The sequence below is a fragment of the Calliphora vicina genome, chromosome 1 (genome assembly GCF_958450345.1).
Source record: "Calliphora vicina chromosome 1, idCalVici1.1, whole genome shotgun sequence".
Classification (NCBI taxonomy): domain Eukaryota; kingdom Metazoa; phylum Arthropoda; class Insecta; order Diptera; family Calliphoridae; genus Calliphora; species Calliphora vicina.
This window is the reverse complement of record NC_088780.1, coordinates 105,939,244-105,959,791: the sequence shown is the minus strand read 5'-3', so window position 1 is coordinate 105,959,791 and position 20,548 is coordinate 105,939,244. Positions and strand designations below refer to the sequence as shown.

General features: G+C 33.2%; 3 protein-coding genes across 3 annotated transcripts; 2 read left to right on the top strand and 1 right to left on the bottom strand.

The window, feature by feature from the left end:
* The first annotated feature begins 6,222 nt into the window (after window positions 1-6,222).
* On the top strand, window positions 6,223-8,926 carry LOC135963528 (F-box only protein 9). Its single transcript, XM_065515432.1, has 2 exons — window positions 6,223-7,618; window positions 7,997-8,926. The coding sequence occupies exons 1-2, from the start codon at window positions 6,873-6,875 to the stop codon at window positions 8,703-8,705; spliced, it is 1,455 nt and encodes a 484-aa protein (XP_065371504.1). The 5' UTR covers window positions 6,223-6,872; the 3' UTR covers window positions 8,706-8,926.
* A 1,615-nt stretch (window positions 8,927-10,541) lies between these two features.
* trus (programmed cell death 2 like trus) lies at window positions 10,542-13,845 on the bottom strand. The gene is made up of 3 exons (XM_065515431.1): window positions 13,640-13,845; window positions 12,402-13,546; window positions 10,542-11,723 (listed from the first exon to the last, which is right to left on the bottom strand). The coding sequence occupies exons 1-3, from the start codon at window positions 13,745-13,747 to the stop codon at window positions 11,468-11,470; spliced, it is 1,509 nt and encodes a 502-aa protein (XP_065371503.1). The 5' UTR covers window positions 13,748-13,845; the 3' UTR covers window positions 10,542-11,467.
* A 533-nt stretch (window positions 13,846-14,378) lies between these two features.
* On the top strand, window positions 14,379-20,476 carry Sra-1 (Cytoplasmic FMR1-interacting protein Sra-1). The gene is made up of 12 exons (XM_065515430.1): window positions 14,379-14,498; window positions 14,691-14,998; window positions 15,061-16,224; window positions 16,294-16,961; window positions 17,044-17,217; window positions 17,682-17,800; window positions 17,870-17,982; window positions 18,049-18,248; window positions 18,316-18,851; window positions 18,955-19,049; window positions 19,106-19,492; window positions 19,558-20,476. The coding sequence occupies exons 2-12, from the start codon at window positions 14,792-14,794 to the stop codon at window positions 19,762-19,764; spliced, it is 3,870 nt and encodes a 1,289-aa protein (XP_065371502.1). The 5' UTR covers window positions 14,379-14,498; window positions 14,691-14,791; the 3' UTR covers window positions 19,765-20,476.
* Window positions 20,477-20,548: the final 72 nt, after the last annotated feature.

Below are 20,548 nucleotides of genomic sequence, written 5' to 3'. Positions count from 1 at the left end.
CGAGCAAGTTTAAAAGGGAATCGACGAGACTTGCTTCAAGTAAACTTGCCCTGTGTAAAAGCAGACTTTGGCTAAACTCCGGATCGTTACCAAATCTTTATGAGAGCTAAAACCTTTTTATTCTGAACGTGATGGTATATTGTTTTTTGTCGCCAGTCCATATTTCCCGAGATATGGGCCTCCCAATTTTGAATATTCGATATATTGTATTTTTATACCCTTCACTTTCGTGAGAAGGGTATATATAAGTTTGTCATTCCGTTTGTAACTTCTACATTTTTCATTTCCGACCCTATAAAGTATATATTTAGTTGCGCAAGTCTCTTACCCAAGAACAAAACAGCATGCAAAATTTTCTTCTCCTTAACCCGACATTACATCTGGCATCTACAAACACAAGAGATTTGCGCAACTAAATTGCTTAGTGTGAAAGGGGTCTTATAGATAACGGATTCGATTAAGCCATTTCCGTCTGTCTGTTGAAATCAATTTTCTGAAGACCGCAGATATCTTCGGGATCCAAATCTTCAACAATTCTGTCAGACATGCTTTCGAGAAGTTTGCTATTTCAAATCAGCAAAATCGGTCCACAAATGGCCGATGTATGAGGAGAAAACCAGGACAACCTAGATTTGTTTACTTATTTTTTGTTGAAGGGTATATAAGAATCGGTACCGCCGAATATAGCTCTCTTACTTGTTATACCCTACACCACCATAGTGGGGAGGGTATAATGCGTTTGTTCAGATGTTTGTAACGCCCAAAAATATTAGTCTAACACCCACCTTAAAGTATACCGATCGACTTAGAATCACTTTCTGAGTCGATTATTTTTTCGGCTCAAGGACCAAGCCTATTGAAACTGGCTGAAATCGGTCCATTATTTCACCTAGCCCCCATACAAATGTCCTCCCGAAATTGGACTTTATCGGTCATAAATGTTTAATTTATATATGTATCTCCACAAATTCCGCTCCAAATAAGTTTTATATACACAAAATTCATGTCACCAAATTTTGTTACGATCGGTCCATAATTAGTCATAGCTCCCATATAGACCCGTTTCCGAAAATCACTTTAACGTGCATAAATCGCTTAAAAATGTTGGTATACTCACAAAATTCAACATAGTAAACTTTCATGTAGACATAAATCACACGACCTAATTTCATGGTGATCGGTCCATAATTGGGCATAGCCCCCATATAAGGCCCACTTCCGAAAATCACTCAAAAATATAAATTATTGAAATTTTAAAAGAAAAATGTTTTTGCTCTTTTACTTAGTGTAGGGTATTATATGGTCGGGCTTGACTGACTATACTTTCTTACTAGTTTTTCTTTGTTATACCCTTCAGCTTCGTGAGAAGGGTATATATAAGTTTGTCATTCCGTTTGTAATTTCTACATTTTTCATTTCCGACCCTATAAAGTATATATATTCTGGATCCTTATAGATAGCGGAGTCGATTAAGCCATGTCCGTCTGTCTGTCTGTCTGTCTGTCTGTCTGTCTGTCTGTCTGTCTGTCTGTCTGTCTGTCTGTCTGTCTGTCTGTCTGTCTGTCTGTCTGTCTGTCTGTCTGTCTGTCTGTCTGTCTGTCTGTCTGTCTGTCTGTCTGTCTGTCTGTCTGTCTGTCTGTCTGTCTGTCTGTCTGTCTGTCTGTCTGTCTGTCTGTCCGTCTGTCTGTCTGTCTGTCTGTTGAAATCAGTTTTCTGAAGACCCCAGATATCTTCGGGATCCAAATCTTCAATAATTCGGTCAGACATGCTTTCGAGAATTTTGCTATTTAAAATCAGCAAAATCGGTCCACAAATGGCTGAGATATGAGGAAAAAACCAAGACAACCTCTATTTTTGACCTATTTTTTACCTATATCTGGATTACTAAGACATTAATATAGACAATATGGATATCTAATGATAGATATTTCAAAGACATTTGCAACGACAGACAGACAGACAGACAGACAGACAGACAGACAGACAGACAGACAGACAGACAGACAGACAGACAGACAGACAGACAGACAGACAGACAGACAGACAGACAGACAGACAGACAGACAGACAGACAGACAGACAGACAGACAGACAGACAGACAGACAGACAGACAGACAGACAGACAGACAGACAGACAGACAGACAGACAGACAGACAGACAGACAGACAGACAGACAGACAGACAGACAGACAGACGGACATGGCTTAATCGACTGCGCTATCTATAAGGATCCAGAATATATATACTTTATAGGGTCGGAAATGAAAAATGTAGAAATTACAAACGGAATGACAAACTTATATATACCCTTCTCACGAAGGTGAAGGGTATAAAAATAAATTTAAAATAACAATCGAAAAATTTTTTTTTTTCAAAAAATTCAAAAAACAACTGGAAAAAAAATTAAATTTTGTTTACCTAAAAATATTTAAAATTTTGAAGTATAATTTGGTGAAGGGTATATAAGATTCGGCACAGCCGAATATAGCACTCTTACTTGTTTTTTATTGGATTTGGTCAGTATATATGTATGTCATTGGATAGTTTTTTAAAATACCTTTTACGTGATATATAAATTCTAAAATTGTTTAACTCATTAAAGATAACTATTTTATGCGAAACTAGTGTTCGGCATACCATAGAGTTTAAAACTCTTCCGCCCGTCCGTATGATGTCTATTAAAGAAAATGATGTCTAAAAAGAAAATAAACAGAGTTGAAAATTCTTCCGACAGAGCGGAAACTAGAAAAATTCTCAAACAAAAAAATTATTCAAAATAATCGCATATACGATCGTTGTTTTAGTTTTCACACAGTTTTTTACTAATGCATTCACACCACTTATGTTTTTGACAACTGAGTTAGGTCTTTGGCAGGAGAGTTTCCGCTCTATGTATATTTCTCTATGTTATACATAAATTAAGTTAAGTTACAATTAAGTGTACAATAATACCTGCCAAATTTTACCATTGTGTATCTGAATTTCTAACTTTTAACAGATTCAAAACTGTTAAAAGTTAACCGTAACGCTAATTTGATTATTACTGTATATTTAGCGGTAACGTTATTTTGTTTTAGTAAAATAAATTTGACCATTGTGTATCTGGATTTCTAAGCCGTGATATAATTGATCAAGGATGGCTACAAATTCAAACCGTAACGCTAATTTTGATTATTTCAGTATATTTAGCGGTAACGTTATTTGCTGTTACGGTAAAACAAAAATTCTATATTCGGCTGTGTCGAATTATTTGAGTGAAATTTATGACCGATTATGGCCAACAGGCTAGGTTATTGAAATATATATATATATATATATATATATATATATATATATATATATATATATAAATGAAATGGTCCATGTATGTAATGGCATCACGTGAGAACGGCTTCGATTCGAAATTTTCAGGAGATGTATTGTAAAGAAAAAAGTTTAAAAATTCGGAATTTTAATTTTTAATATGTTGCCTTCTTTTCACTTCTCACTTTTCGGGGAGCTCATCTAGCAATAAATAAACAATTGTTTCATGCATTTGAGTACAATTGCGATCAAAATATATATAGTGGTATGTCCGAACAAAGATTTTCCTATATATTAATCCAAAACTTGTTACCGTTTCAATTAGCTGTGATCATTTATAAACTAATAGCATTTAGTTTCCTTGTAATTAAAACAAAATAAAACATATTATACAACCCAATACCAAATTAATTGAAATTTTCAGTATGAGAAAGAATTCAGACTTGTACCTACTGAAACAAAACAATTTTATTTGTAATGTATTTCATTTTTATTTACAAATAAATTAACTAAATATTTACAAAGTTTCCAATACTAATAAGGTTGTTAATAACAAAAAACCGTATGTATTGAAATGTTGAGGGACTTGTTAAGACTTAAAATTTGTGAAAATTTTAATTCAAAACAAATCTAGAAAAATAAAACTACAAAATACCCTTAAAAATTAAAAAAAGTATTCTTTCAATATAAATAATATGAACAGAAAAGTGATATTTAAATAAATATTTTACAAATAACATAAAATATATAAAATATCTGGATAATTAAAGTAGACTTTAACATAACGCACTTATTCAGGACGGTTTAGTAATCTACGCTTTTTGCCCGGCAAAGAGCTGCGTGGTGTGACGCATTCATCTTCTGCGACTCTTTTTCTATTTGCTCTGTGTGTTACTTCTGGTGCCGGAGGCACATGTGCCGCACTAGCAAATGGCGTTGAAGCATGAACCTGTGATGCTACCATGGGTGTAGAAAACATTGAGATGTTATTATTTCGTAATAAAGGTGGTGTAACTTGTCTTGGAATAACTGGTGCAATTTTATTGTTGATGGCTGGTTTCTTGAAGCTCCTTTTAGCCGCCTTACTTGTTACAGCGGTTTGTTTACTCTTATTTTTAGTATTAACTTTCGGGTTTGACTCGGATTTATTGATTTTTGTTTTCCTAGCTAATCTTCTAGTAGCATTAAGGCGTTCTTTTGCTTGTTTCATATTTCTTTTAATCTTATTTATAAACTTGTTTTTATCGACCAATTTCAAGTGACCTATAAGTCCCTTGCCTGTTTTATTTATAATATCTTCAGATTCTCGTAATGTTATTATATGTTTTTTGATAAGAACTTTCCTATTGGGAGATATTGAATTTAAATTGTAATTTTCCAAGACGAACCTATAGATTTGATATATAGTAACACCTGTATCGATTTAAGAACATAAAATTAATAAGATAATAATAAGTTTATTTGAAAAGTAGAATTTGAATTGTAGTTCTTCAGAAACTATATTCCTACCCTTTGCCGTGTGTAATTTAATAAAAGCGTCATCAACCATTTCATTGGTTGTCTTCGCTCTTCTTTTAAGCACACTTGTTGTATTTGATTGTATTGGTTCATCCAATTGCAATTCCGACTCATTTAGAGAAACCGTCATTTTTTTATGAAAATCAAATTTTAAGTGAAAAAATACTTTTTTATTAACTTTTCTGGACATACATCAAACAAAGTTGTATTTAATTTATAAAAACTAATGATTTTGCTGTTTTCCTTTAACATATATCTTCGTAAATCCCAATTATAACGGTATCATTTGTTTTAGAACAAATGGAGTTGTATTTTTCAATGATCTAGTATTTAGAGCATTGCCATATTCAATTTATAGGTGATTTAATATTTAAATCTTTTGAAATTTAATATTTATTTGAATTGGATTGAGCTTGGACTAAATTAAACTTTAATAGCATTTTTCACAATTGTTGTGATGTAAACAATTTGTGTGCAGATTTCTGGGAATAAAACTTGCGCTTGATATAGCTGTTGCCTAGTTGACAATCTTTGGCCGAATGAGATTCGAGTAGTTCCGAAGCGAAGATCCAATTGTCGTGAGAATGGTAGCTTAGCGGTAACGGTATTTGCTGTTATTCGGTAATGGTAATGTTGGCCTGACTAAATGGTTACTTACATTTTACATTCTATACAATTCAATAAAATCAATTTTGAAATCAAAAATATGTATTTTCATAAAATTAAATTTATATTTAGAAGTAACGGAATTTACGATTGTAAGGGTAATATTAACAGCAGTTATTCTGGCAACGGTGGCTTAGGGGTAACGATAGCCAACCTTTGAATGGGGTTCATACATATCTTGGGGATATTATAATTATTATTGAAAATACTTAAGATTTTAAGTGGGTTAGGGAGCTGAATGTATTCCTTCTATTGAAATAAATGAAAATGAAGAATCCTGAATTAAGATTGAATAGATTTTTTTAGCTTGAGGCTCTGTTCTTAAATGCACTGCGAATCTTGATTTATAACATGTAGGTATTTTCTATTTTTCCATTTTTGTAAGTGTAATGAATGGCAACTCTTTTCTATTACTGACAGCTGTTTCGTTGTGACCAAAGTATATTTATACAAGTACATGCAACTCTACAACAAATCAGCAATAAAAAAAACAACATTCATTTTGTTTGTGTAAAAACTGGTGAGATTGTCAAAAACTGTTGACAAATATAGAAAGAAAAACAACAAAGTAAAAAATTTTGACAATCTCACAAGTATTTACAAAGGAAAATGAAATAAACAGCTGATCACTTGCATGTACTTGTATAAATATACTTTGGTTGTGACAACATAAACAGCTGACCGTTAAAACGTGGGAGAGCAAAAGAAAAATGAACAAAAATAATTGATGTAATAAAAAAACAAAACTTTGTTTTTTTTCGCTCAGGTTGTTTTCAACTACGTAATTTGTAACATAGAGGGATTTCGGCTAAAAGACATAAACAAGGTCATGGAAAACAATAAAGGATTTCGGGCACCGGTGTAAAATAATATACAGAAAATATTGCAAACATTTTTCTCATCTACTTTTGAATATAAAATGTATTAAAAAACAAAAATAAATTCAGTAAAAATTGGAATAAGTGCTTATTGAAAGAAAAACTGCTCTGGTTATATTTGAAACAGAAAATTGGCAAAGAAAAAAATACTATTTAAAAGTGCTATAGTAAAAAAAAACATAGAAAGAAGTTACTTAACTATAAATATTTAAATATACATATAACTTTGAACGTATTGGTGGTGCTAACGCCTAGAATGGCCACAAGTTGTTTAACGTATCAACAAACCAAAATAAATAATTTAACTTATTTGCAGCAGTACTTGAGCTCTAAGATTTTGCTATTATCATCAGTATTTCAACAATACGCACCACCTTTCATCATACGATATACTGACCGTGAACTAGACGGCAAGTTAGAAATTTACTAAAGTAAATAATACGCCAAACAAAACACGAGATTATAATAAAACAAATAGAGTGGAAGTAAATAATTATAAGCAATAATGTCTTCAGGTGGTGAGGGTGGCGAAGGTGTGTCTGAAGATTCTTTGGAATCTTCTTTGACTGCCTTCCAAACCATGCCTAACGATTTTCGTTCAGCATTGGATGATTTTCGCAGCAATTGGCAAAGAGAATTAAAACAGAAACAAAACAACCCCGGCATTAATGAAACATCAGAACAGCAGACCCAAACTGCCGAAGAACTGCAAGAGGCTGAAGATGTTCTTAAGCCTCTCGTCAACGATGAGCAGGCCGAACAGCAGGCATTAGCTAAAAATCTATTCCATAAGGCCGTAGAATTGGAGCAAAGTGGCAAGGTGTATGATGCCATACCATTCTATCGCAAGGCCGTACAAATTGAACCTGACATTGAATTTAAGTACTATGAACATCAAAAACTTAAAACAAATCTACAAAATCCCATGAAAGTAGTATTAAATGCTCCAGAGGCTAACGCAGACAATATCGATTTGGTTGATGAGGATTTGCCAGAGGATTTATATGAAAAATTTCAATTGGATTTATCACACAACCAGCATGGTCAACTAATACAAAGTAGCCGTGATCCTGGTGTCATTTCGACGGAAATGCATATTTCTGAATTGCCACCAGAATTGTTAATTTATATATTGCGTTGGGTTGTTTCCAACCAGCTAGATATGCGCTCATTGGAACAGTGCGCCGCCGTATGTAAGGGCATGTACTTACTGGCCAGAGACGAGGAGCTGTGGAAGTCGGCGAGTGCTAAGTAAGTTGTAGTTAGTTTTTGAAATGTAATATTTCTGGATAAGTACATCTGCTTGTTTTCTGTGAAATTGCGAATTTGTTAGTGTAACTGACATATTTTAAGCTGAAATTATCGTAATTTTTTTTGCTGTACTAAAATGTTGTTATTATGAAATGGAATTTTTTTAGTAATAAAATAAAACCGAGATTTTAAAAGTTATAGCGTTATATGATATTAAAGCTTGCTTGGCTAATATACATATTTCAAACAACAAATTTACAGAATTTCAAATCGAAGGTATAATGCAATAAATAATGAAAATAAAGCACTTTGATTTACTTTTCCAGAAAATTACAAATCTCAAAAAAAAAAAATTAACAATTTACATAATCTATTTAGAGTTTGGGGTAACAATGTGGGCACCCTCACCCAATCGGCAGCAGAGGAAGAACAGCCTACCATCGACGGCCATTGCCCCGTCATACCCAGATATGCTACATGGCGTCAAATGTTTATAGAACGTGAACGTGTCCTATTCAGTGGCTGCTACATTAGTAAAACAACTTATTTGCGCATGGGTGAAAATAGTTTCCAAGATCAATATTATCGTCCGGTACAATTAGTTGAATATTATCGTTACATACGTTTTCTTCCCGATGGCACTGTTCTAATGATGACCAGTTCCGATGAGCCCGCCCAAGGTGTGACCAAACTTAAAAATCTCCATCAATTAAGACCGGACATTTTACGAGGTCAATATCGTCTGTTTGGTTCAACATTGACTATTGTGGTTAGCAAACAACAGCAACAAACTAAATTTATAACAAATGCTACAAGCGGTGGAGGGTACACAAGACACAATAGACGTGCCAGTGCTACATATGACGAGGGGGCTTTTAATAGTACAAAATATTGTATAGAATTTCGTATTTTGAATAAGTCAAAGAAAAAGTTTGCCCAGCTGGTGTGGTTGCATTATTCGATTGTACAAACGCGTAATAAACACGAAACAACTTCGGAATTTGAATTAAACCCTTCGAAATATCCACCCTTATGGTTTTCACCAGTACGCAGCTATCATTTAGATGCAGATGCTCCCTTAGCTTAGGATGTCGGGGTGATTAATGGTGAATGTTGTGCTTATAAACTTGCCCAGATATCGAGGGTAGTACGGATAAATTGATGAAGTTTTTTAGTTTTGGTTTAAATTTAACTTTTAAAAGCTACTTTCATAAAGTGTTATTTCAACGCTTAGCTTTTCCTTTTAGTTTATATAAAAGTGTATATATAAATATTATTCTGAATAAAAATATAATATAATCTAGTTAACAGTTTGAGTTTTTATTATTTCACCCATTACCAGAATACAGTGGTGTCGTAAATTTTTGCAAAAAACGGAGCATTTAGTTTTATTGCGGATTTTTCCCGTTAAAATAAATTCAAGCCAGGTTGATATATTGATAAAAAAAACAATTTTCGTTTTTTGAATAAAAAAATAGTTTTGTGGGTGAATTTTTTTGACAACCGCGAAAAAGTAATACCATTTTTTTAAATAGCCATTTTGATATTTGCAAAAAATGTAAAAAAGTTACAGCCCTAATATACAGCCTTCACCAAGTATGTATACGTTAAGTTCATATTCATGACGCAGAGGGAATTAAATTTGTAACTTCTAAACGGTTAAAATATTTTTCCCGATTTTTACCTATTGTCGGAAAGAATTACAATGGCGTTATATACGTCGTTGAAAAGGTCTTCAACATTGCTATATATCCATATTCAGCCCAATTATGAATAAAAATTCCCCGGGAGTTTTTCCCCTTTTCTCATTTTTCCTATTCAAATTCAATGGAAAAAAACTCCCGGGGAACAAACTCCCGATTGTCTATATTAATGAATTAGTAATCCAAATATAAATAGAAAATCGAGATTGTTTTTTCCTTATATTTCAGCCATTTGTGGGCCGATTTTCTCGATTATTTGAGGGCTGCGGAAAGTTGATTTCAACATAAAGACGGAAGACGGGCATGGCTATATCGACTATCTATAATGATCCAGAATATATATACTTTGTGGGGTCGCAAATGAAAAATGTAGAAATTACAAACGGAATGACAAACTTATACATATATTATATCCTTGAAAACTCATGGTGAAGGGTATAAAAATCGAGGTAGTCGTGGTTTTTTGCATATATCTCAGCCATTTCTGGTTCTACATTATGTTGCGTTCTTTGAGGCATCTGCAACAAAAGGTTTGCCAATGGTGATATGTCGACAAGCGGAAAAAACTCCGGAACTTTAAGATATATGAGATCCCACTGGCTATGTTTCGAAAGACAAAACTTTACTTACCATGTATTTTACACCTACAAATTTAAATATTTGAATGCTTGAATTAATTAACCACCCTTTTTATTTCGGGTTTTCCTTTAATAATGGGACATTTGTCATGCCAATAATTATGATTAACTAGCTGTCCCGGCAAACGTTGTTCTACCATAGCTCATACAAAGTTTGAAGACTGCCACTATAATAGTACTCCAGATATGCAATAATAAATTTTTATTTTGTATGGGAGGTGCCACGCCCATTGTACCTATATAGGTCAATTGTGAATCTAAACCATCCAGGGACAAACTCAAACACACACAAAAAATTTCATCGAAATCGGCTCAGCCGTTACGGAGGAGTTCAGTTACTAACACTCGTACAGAAGAATGCCATATCTCCGGAACTACTATGCCGATTTCGTGAAAACTTCACATAAACCATCTACAGACCATCCCCAACGTACCCTGAAATTTTGGTTGAAATCGGTCGACCCGTTTTCGCAGTTAGTGGTGACATCAAAATGTACATTTCTTTTTATATATAAGATGCAACATATATAAAAATTAAATACTTTATAATTTCAGCAGCTTTTCATTCCCCAAGTAAAAAACTTTATTTTGAGTTCTTTTCGTGTTTTTATCATTTTCTCAATCTAGAATTTTACACTAAAATGTTATGTATTTCATTCTCATCAATTACTCAATTTAATTTTTAGTTTTAAAACTACATTAAAGCATAATTTAATAAAAGATTTTTAGATTTTTCTTTCTTTTTGTTAAAATTAAACATTTTAAATCACATTATTGTTCACTAAAATAAAATATATAGAAGTAGAGAGTTTGGAATAGATCTTAAAACTAATAAAAGTAAGGGATGTGTTTTTGGAACAAAAATCTAAATAAATATAACTAAATAAATAAATTTCAATAAAGAAATAAATGCTAAAAACAATAAGTGCTTTAATGAATTTTCAAAATGTTTATAATCTTAAAGTGGACTGGAAAAATTGACCAAAAAGCTCTAGGCTATTAAGATAAGTTAATTTTACGTTTGTTTTAAGTTAAAAATTTCCATAAACAACTATTATAAATTAAGTGTTTTTTAAAATCCATTTCTTATAATTAAGTGTAGGTTAAGTTTGTTTCCGTAATGAAGCCGTTTAATTTTGGGGACAGAGATTATTTTCCTTTCATAATTAATTAAAATAAATAAAACAAATTACTCATCATTATTACCCTTACTAACATTATAAATACATATGTAATTAATTCAATCCTTGAGTGTTTTCTGTTTTTTTTCAAAAAGTGTCTTCGTGGTTGAGTTTGAGTATGTTCTGTTTGCTGTTAAATAATACATAATATGTATGTAAGTAGTTTAGATATTTCGTATTCGTTTTTTGCTTTAATCATTCATTCCTCTATAAGGTACCTTCCTTTGTTCATATTTAGTAATTAAAAGATTATGTACACATTTTATGTGTACATTTTATTTTGGTTTCGTTTACATGTTTTCCGTTGTAGTTTCGTTTGGAAGTTACTTATTTTTCAACTTGTACTATAACCTTTTCATAGCGCATTTTGTCGGGTGTATCCCAACAACTTTTCAAGCAGGTGAAAACCAAGACATTTCCATATTCTAGGGGAGCATTCTCATCATTCTGTTGCATTTTTAATTTTGGTATAAGTGTCGATAGGATCTGAACTTCACATATAGTATCACCATTGCAGTTGGGACATTTTGGAGCAGGCTCTTGGAGAGGGGAAATTAGAAGAGGCAAAGTATCACGAGAGTATCTGAAAAAAGGGATATATTTATTATAAGAAAAATGCGATTTAAGTTAATTTTAATATATGTACTGAATATTAGCAACAAAGTTAGAATATAACAAAATTACCAAACTAAAGATATAACGATTGCACTGTCCCAATGTTAAAAGTATGTAATTTTAAAGGATAAATGTTTTAATTAAATAATTTTTTCATAAATTTGATTGTTTCTTAACTGATTTTGATTATAATAAAGGTTTGTGTTTAGAGAAATTAAAATAAAAAAAAAAAAAAAAAAAACACATACGAGTGCTTTTTGTGTTTTCACGTACTAGTTTTTTTACGATTACATTTTCACCACTTAGGTTTAGGTGTTTGACTGTAGTGTTTGTTTTCTATGCCCAAAAATTTAAATAGAAAGTAATTTTTTTATCGTATAAATGCCTCCAAGATTTGTAGAAAATATTAAGGATTTTAAACAAAATATTATTGTGCATCATACTCTTATACTACGGCTTAATTATTTTAGTAAAAAATAAAATAAATTATTCTTTTAATGTTTTTGTCAAGTCTTCAATATGTGCACTTTCCTAAAATTCCTTTTTTTGTAATTGTAAAATTCTAAAAAATAAATCAGCTTTTATGTTACCCTACTATTGTTGCTGATGCCTTGCACTGTACTGTATGTCTATAGTAAGCATATACCTTAAAACTTGTCCTGGATTTTGTTGAATAGTACTCAAAAAATTATGAAACATAAGGTCACCATGAGCTGGTAAAGCTTTCTCATAAGCCTCCTGATCCTCAGGAGTTCCGGCGCCACCCACACCACCACTGCCACTAGCGGACATAGCACTATTTGGCGAATGAGCAGATTCATCTTGTTTCTTATATTCCTGATATAATTCACGTATATGCTCTGCAGACAAGGAACCACCATACTGATCATATTCTTTAGTTGCCAATTTCAACTCAACATCTACGGCCATAAAGTATGGTTTCAAGGTAATATCCGATAATTTAGCTAAAGGACCCAAGACCGCTGGGGTAGGAGTATGCTTTAATAAGGCTATTAGATCACGTTCAGGCTTTTGAGGAGTTTCTACTAGAACAACATCAGTCTCGGGGCCTTCAATTTCAGCGCAAATGGTTGCAGAAGCTCCACTACATGCATAATTGCCCTCCTTTTCAACGGAAGCTGCGGCTGCCAATTCACCTGCTGCACAATTTGCATTGGGATCTTCGGCTAAGTTTTGACCAGATCGCAAATCGATTTGATTGAAACTCATTAGAAGATCATTGTCCATGGAATTGCTTTCGTCTTCATCATCTTCTTCATTGGCTAAAGCATCTTCATTCTCTCCCTCATCCGACTCCAATTGCTGGTTGGTTGCTGGAAAATTGACATTTTTAATAACATTTCCGTTCTCTTCATTCGCTTCCTGGGGATCATCTGCTTCTGTATCCATCTGTTCTACAGACTCCTCAGCAACTACTACTACACTGGTCTCATCTCCCCAATCATCGGTACCGGTGCACCATGACATTTTACCCGATTGCTGTTTTTGTTCTTTCTTTTTCTTTTGTTTACCTCCACCACTGGCCGATGATGTTTTAGGTGATGCCATTACTTTCATAATATCACAGTGCTCTGGTGTATCCAAGTGTTGGGTTCTTACACACACCCAGCTTTTGGAATTTTGCGAACACACAGGATTCAAACAGGAAAATACATACAGCGTACGATGAAATTGCGACATTTCCAAAGGAGCATAAAGTTGTACAATCAAAGGACGGGCTGTGCCGCATAGAGGACATGCCGGTATTTTTATTTCACCATTTGGCCAATCCTAATTGTCGTTTGCATTTGTAAGCACATGTTGGAAAAATCAATTAATTCAACAGACATACACAACACAACCCAAAAACACAATACAACTTACCGCTGTTCCACCAATTTTATTTAGTGTACTATTTAGTAACGATACATGCTTCTCAGTTATTTCCTCATCGTCGTAGCCCAGATAAACTGTGCTCTTATTTTTTGCCATATTTTTAACGGGTTTGTGTTAGTTTTTCGACTTTAATTATAGTTTTGATTAAAAATTTTTGCACTTGTGAAAAAACGGACGTCTGGTTAAATAAAACAGTGTTGATAAACGTAAGATTTTTTAAGGTTCAGTGATGTAAAATGGATAAAGCATATAAAGGGATGCCATACTTGATTTGGCAATAAATAGAGAACGAAAATAAATTGTCCGTATAATCAAAATACCCAAATTGTGATTTATATGTTATAAAAAATAAATAAATCACTTAAAACAACAGTTAGCATATGATTTTTGTTTACATGCTTTGGTATGACCTTGACTAGTTTTTGTTGTTTTTTAATGAGGACATTTATGTGTGTTATGTCTATATTATATGGGAGCTATGACCATCAATGGTCCGATCAACATTAAACATGTGATTGGAATGTCAGTTGCAGTTGAAGTAAAAATATTCTATGTATTTGGGACGTTAGCTATAATGTTAGTTGGAGACGGCATGGCATGTTAACAGGACCAAATAAATTTTGGCTTTTTACAGGGTATTTATTTAGATTCCATCTGCATTATAATAATCCGGCATCCTCATAATTATTACTTCTGTTTTTATCTTTTTTCGTTTTGTTCAACTATTTTTGACAGTTCTATGCGGGTGTATGTGTGTGATAAATGAGAAAATACCAATTTGCTTTCGTTGTTTACTCATCAAATGGATAAATTTACAAAATAAAAGTGGATTTTTTAATAAATTAAAGTAAGTTTAAATAAAATAGTTGAACAAAAAGTGAAATTTTACAATTGTTTATTAATAAAATAATAAAACTTTGTTAAAAAATTTATTATTTCGTTAAAAAACATGAAATGAAAAAATTGTGTTACAAACAAGACCCACCCATACGAAAAAAGCAATTTATGATGAATGTGTGTATGTATGTTTTACTTGCAGGTCTCGATTAGTGGAGCACCCTCAAATTGCAGTTTCCGCTGTAGCATTAATAGGAAAATAATATTTGATGCTAATTTGTATAGACAAGCTAAAGATAAAAGATGACGGAAAAAATAACTTTGGCAGATGCTCTTTCTAATGTTGAAGTACTGGACGAGTTGTCACTGCCCGATGAACAGCCTTGCATAGAGGCTCAGCCATGTTCGGTTATATATAAAGCGAATTTTGATACCAACTTTGAGGACCGTAATGGTTTCGTCACGGGTATAGCCAAGTACATAGAAGAAGCTACCACTCATGCCAACTTGGTAAGTGTGACCTAATAATGACATATTTGTAAAATACAATTAAAAGTAATCTTTTCTCTTAGAACGTTTTACTGGACGAGGGCCAAAAACATGCTGTTATGTTGTATACTTGGCGTTGTTGTTCCCGAGCCATACCGCAGCCCAAATCGAACGAACAGCCCAATCGTGTGGAGATTTACGAGAAAACAGTTGAAGTCTTGGCCCCGGAGGTCAATAAACTTTTAAACTTTATGTATTTCCAACGAAAAGCTATAGAGGCCTTTTCTGTAGAAGTAAAACGTCTCTGTCATACGGAGAAACGTAAAGATTTCGTGTCTGAAGCTTATCTTTTGACTTTGGGAAAATTTATCAATATGTTTGCAGTTTTGGATGAATTGAAGAACATGAAATCCAGTGTTAAAAACGATTACAGTACATATCGTCGTGCTGCCCAGTTTCTTAAAGTTATGTCGGACTCCCATACTTTGCAAGAATCACAAAACCTGTCCATGTTTTTGGCTACACAGAATAAAATCCGTGACACTGTCAAAGATACTTTGGAGAAAATTATCGGCTATGAGGATTTGCTATCGGAAGTAGTGAACATTTGTGTTCACATGTTCGAGACAAAAATGTATTTGACTCCCGAGGAAAAGCACATGCTAGTTAAGGTTATGGGCTTTGGCCTTTTCCTTATGGACAGTGATGCTTGCAACATTAATAAATTGGATCAGAAAAAGAAAATCCGTTTGGATCGTATCGATCGCATATTCAAAAATCTTGAGGTAGTGCCCCTGTTTGGTGACATGCAAATTGCTCCTTTCAATTACATCAAAAGAAGCAAACACTATGATCCTAGTAAATGGCCATTGTCCAGTTCCAACGCTGCTAGCCCTCAGGCTGATTTAATGGTACATTTGCCACAAATACGCGAAGATCATGTTAAATATATATCGGAATTGGCCCGTTATACTAATGAGGTAACCACTACGGTTAAGGAGAATCCTTCAGATGCCGAAAATAGAGCTACTTCTGATTTGGCTTTACGCGGTTTGCAACTGTTATCGGAATGGACAAGTGTTGTAACGGAATTGTATTCGTGGAAACTTTTACATCCAACCGATCATCATCAAAACAAAGAATGCCCCGTAGAAGCAGAAGAGTATGAAAGAGCAACACGTTATAATTATACGTCGGAGGAGAAATTTGCATTGATTGAAGTTATAGCTATGATCAAGGGATTGCAGGTTGGTTTTTTAATAAAAAGTTTTTAAATAAAAGTTTGCTGATACTTTAGCAATTCAATTTCCTTTCAGGTTCTTATGGCTCGTATTGAGACGGTACTCTGTGAAGCCATACGCCGCAACATCTATTCGGAACTACAGGATTTTGTACAGCTTTCTCTACGCGAACCGCTACGTAAAGCTGTGAAAAACAAAAAGGATCTTATACGCAGTATCATTATGTCGGTACGTGAAACGGCAGCCGATTGGCAGAAAGGCTACGAACCCATAGATGATCCCGTCATTAAGGGTAAAAAGGACCCCGATGGTGGTTTCCGCATAAATGTGCCTCGCCTTAATGTCGGACCCTCTTCCACCCAACTCTATATGGTGCGTACCATGTTGGAATCGCTGATCGCAGACAAGTCGGGAGGAAAACGGACACTGCGCAAAGATATCGATGGCAATTGTCTTATGCAAATTGATTCTTTCCATAAGACTTCTTTCTATTGGAGCTATTTGTTAAATTTCAGTGATACACTACAGAAATGTTGTGATTTGTCGCAACTTTGGTATCGTGAGTTCTATTTGGAAATGACAATGGGCCGCAAGGTGAACAAGTGCATGGTGAGACATCAGCATAATGAGGAATGCAAGGATTTGATAACTATGGAAAAACGCATACAATTTCCCATTGAAATGTCTATGCCTTGGATTTTAACCGATCATATATTACAAACTAAAGAACCCTCAATGATGGAGTAGGTTTTTATTTGACTTCGACTTTGAAGTTCCATTGTATTTATAATATATATGTTTTGTTGTTGATTTTTTTTTGTTTAGATTTGTTTTATATCCTTTGGATTTGTACAATGATTCTGCTCATTACGCCTTGACGGTATTTCGTAAGCAATTCTTGTATGATGAGGTGGAGGCAGAGGTTAATCTATGTTTCGATCAGTTTGTTTATAAATTGAGTGAACAGATTTTCGCCCATTATAAACAGTTGGCTGGAAGGTGAGTGAATTAGGAAATCGTAGTTACCTATGAATAGTACACTATTATTTATAAACAATTACTAGTTATCGGCCTATAATACAAATAAGAAACATTTTTATAGAGAAAATTCTTATTATCGTTCGACAACACACAATTTTCTAATGAAAACTGTTGCTATTGTTCAATAATTCACAACTTTCTGTAGAATACTGTTATGGAATTCGATAATAAATAATTTTCTAAAGAAAACTGTTGTTCGATAAAATACAATATTCTGGGGTGTTATTGTGTAATTCTAAGAAAGAAAACAATTTCGAATTTCCATGTACGAAGCATACAAATTCGAATGATGTTCACTTCGAATCGAATTACACAATTATCCATAATTCACCCCCCCCCCAGTATAACTACATAGAAATTTTGTTATCGATCGATGAATCGCAATTTTAATTTTATTTTAACTTGTTCATTTTGTATTCCAGTATTTTCTTGGATAAACGTTTCCGTTTAGAATGTGAGGTGTTGGGTTTCAATTTCCAATCGTATCCACGAAACAATCGTTATGAAACTCTACTTAAACAGAGACATGTGCAACTTTTGGGTAAGAAACCAATCTAATAAACATTTTACACGAATAACGAATAACAATGAAATTTTAATAAATATTTAGGACGTTCTATTGATTTGAATAAATTGATTACGCAGCGTATAAATGCCAATATGCACAAAAGTATTGAATTGGCTATAAGCCGCTTTGAAAGTAATGACATTACCGGCATAGTGGTAAGTAATTAAGAACTCAAAGAAAATCTTTAATCTTAATTTGTGAATTTCTATTAAATTATTAAGGAATTGGAAGGACTTTTGGAGTGTAATCGCATTTGTCATAAATTGCTTACCAAATATTTAGCATTGGATAATTTCGAGTCTATGGTTAAGGAGGCTAATCACAATGTTTTGGCCCCGTATGGTCGAGTAACACTGCATGTTTTTGTGGAATTAAATTATGATTTTTTGGTTAATTATTGTTATAATGCAGCTACCAATCGGTGAGATTTACTATATATTTCTTTTCTTTTAACATAAAACTAAAATATTTTTTATTTTTTGTAAAAGATTTGTACGCAGTAAAGTTAATTTAGCTTCTTCTCAGCCCATGCAACGCGAAAAGCCGCCACAAATGTCGCACTATTATCTTTGGGGCTCGAAACAATTGAATGCCGCCTACTCTACACAATATGGCCAGTATACGGGTTTCGTAGGGGCTCCTCACTTCCATGCTATGTGCCGTTTGTTGGGCTATCAGGGGATTGCAGTTGTTATGGATATCATTTTAAAGGATATTGTTAAACCTTTGATTCAGGGTTCTCTGTTGCAGTTTACCAAAACCTTAATGAGCGCCATGCCAAAATCTTGTAAATTGCCAAGATGTGAATACGGTTCACCCGGTGTGTTGAGCTACTATCAGGCCCATTTAACCGATATTGTACAATATCCTGATACAAAAACTGAACTATTTCAATCGTTCCGTGAATTTGGCAATTGCATTATATTCTGTTTGTTGATTGAACAGGCTCTGTCACAGGAGGAAGTTTGTGATTTATTGCATGCTGCTTTATTTCAAAATATATTCCCGAGACCATTTTGTAAGGGTAAGTTTGCAAACGGGGGGACGTTTTAACTATAACAGTAGGATTTTTGTGCCGAATCATATCTCTTACTTGTTTTTTATTATTATTCTTAATTTATTTATAGAAAATGAAAAGCCAGAAGCAAAACAAAAACGTCTGGAAGCACAATTTGCTAATTTACAAATTGTCTCGAATGTAGAAAAATTGGGCACAGCTAAGGTACAATAATAAGAAATACCATCAAATTCATTAATTGATTATTTATTTATTAACAGCAAGCCATGATTGCCCGCGAAGGAGACCTATTAACACGCGAACGTCTTTGTTGTGGCCTAAGTATTTTTGAAGTAATTTTAAATCGCATTAAAAGCTATTTGGACGATCCTGTCTGGACTGGACCGGCACCAGCTAATGGCATCATACATGTCGATGAGTGTTCGGAATTCCATCGTTTATGGTCGGCCCTGCAGTTTGTGTATTGTATACCCGTACGAGGTACCGAATACACCATAGAGGAATTATTTGGTGAGGGTCTGAATTGGGCTGGATGTGCTATGATTGTTTTACTGGGTCAGCAGAGACGTTTTGAGGCATTAGATTTTTGCTATCACATTTTGAGAGTACAACGGGTTGATGGCAAAGATGAAGATGTTAAAGGAATTGTAAGTACTTGTATTAAAATCTGCTTCTCTTAATTGTTTTTAATATTCTTAAAATCCCTTAAAAGAAACTCAAACGCATGGTGGATCGCATAAGACGTTTCCAGGTCTTAAACTCCCAAATATTTGCTATTTTAAATAAATATTTAAAGGGCAGTGATGTGGAGGGTTCAAATGTTGAACATGTGCGCTGTTTCCCGCCACCACAACATCCTTCGGTTATTTCCTCACATTATCAAGATCCCAATAAATTGAGACAAAGTATGAATAATTAATAAAACAAACAAAATGCAAGCAACACAATATATAATCAATCAACACAAATTTGAAATATTCAAGAATATTAATTAACATTAACATTTATTTAAACAACAATGTTTTTAGTTTTTAAGTTTAATATTTAATATTAAAATATTGTCTTAGCCAGTATACAAATACAAGTATTTTACACAAATTATTTTTTTTTTACACAAAAATATTCTTTATTTCCACCCACTAATTCAAATTCAAATAGAAAAAAAACCTTTATACTTTACCCCCTTAAGAGGCCAAAGATCGTATTTCGTTTATTAAGCTTTTTTCTAAATAATTTGGCTTGAACTTTTACATTATACAATACGTAGATTTGTGAGGCTTTTGTTATGATTATTTTTTTTTATTATTAAATTAAGCATTTAATACAAGAGCACACTCAAGACAATGAAGATGAGATGGTTGCAAGTTGCAAAAATAAATCAATGAAGGCATTTTTTCACATGAAAGACACACAATAATAAATGGAATTGCATTTTCTATTTTTTTTTTTTTGTATTACAATTACATTTAATACACTGCAATTATTATATTAGTAGATTAGAAGGTTTTTTGTATTACAATAAATATTTAATGATTTACATAATTAATATATAATCGAATGTATGATTTGAATTGCAATTAAACAATTTAAACAATAAATATTTACATATTTGTACAAGTAGTAAAATAAAAGTGCATGTATTTCTTTTATAAATTTTAATTTAGGGGTTAAAAATCAATTATGTGCTAACTGGAGCAAAAGGT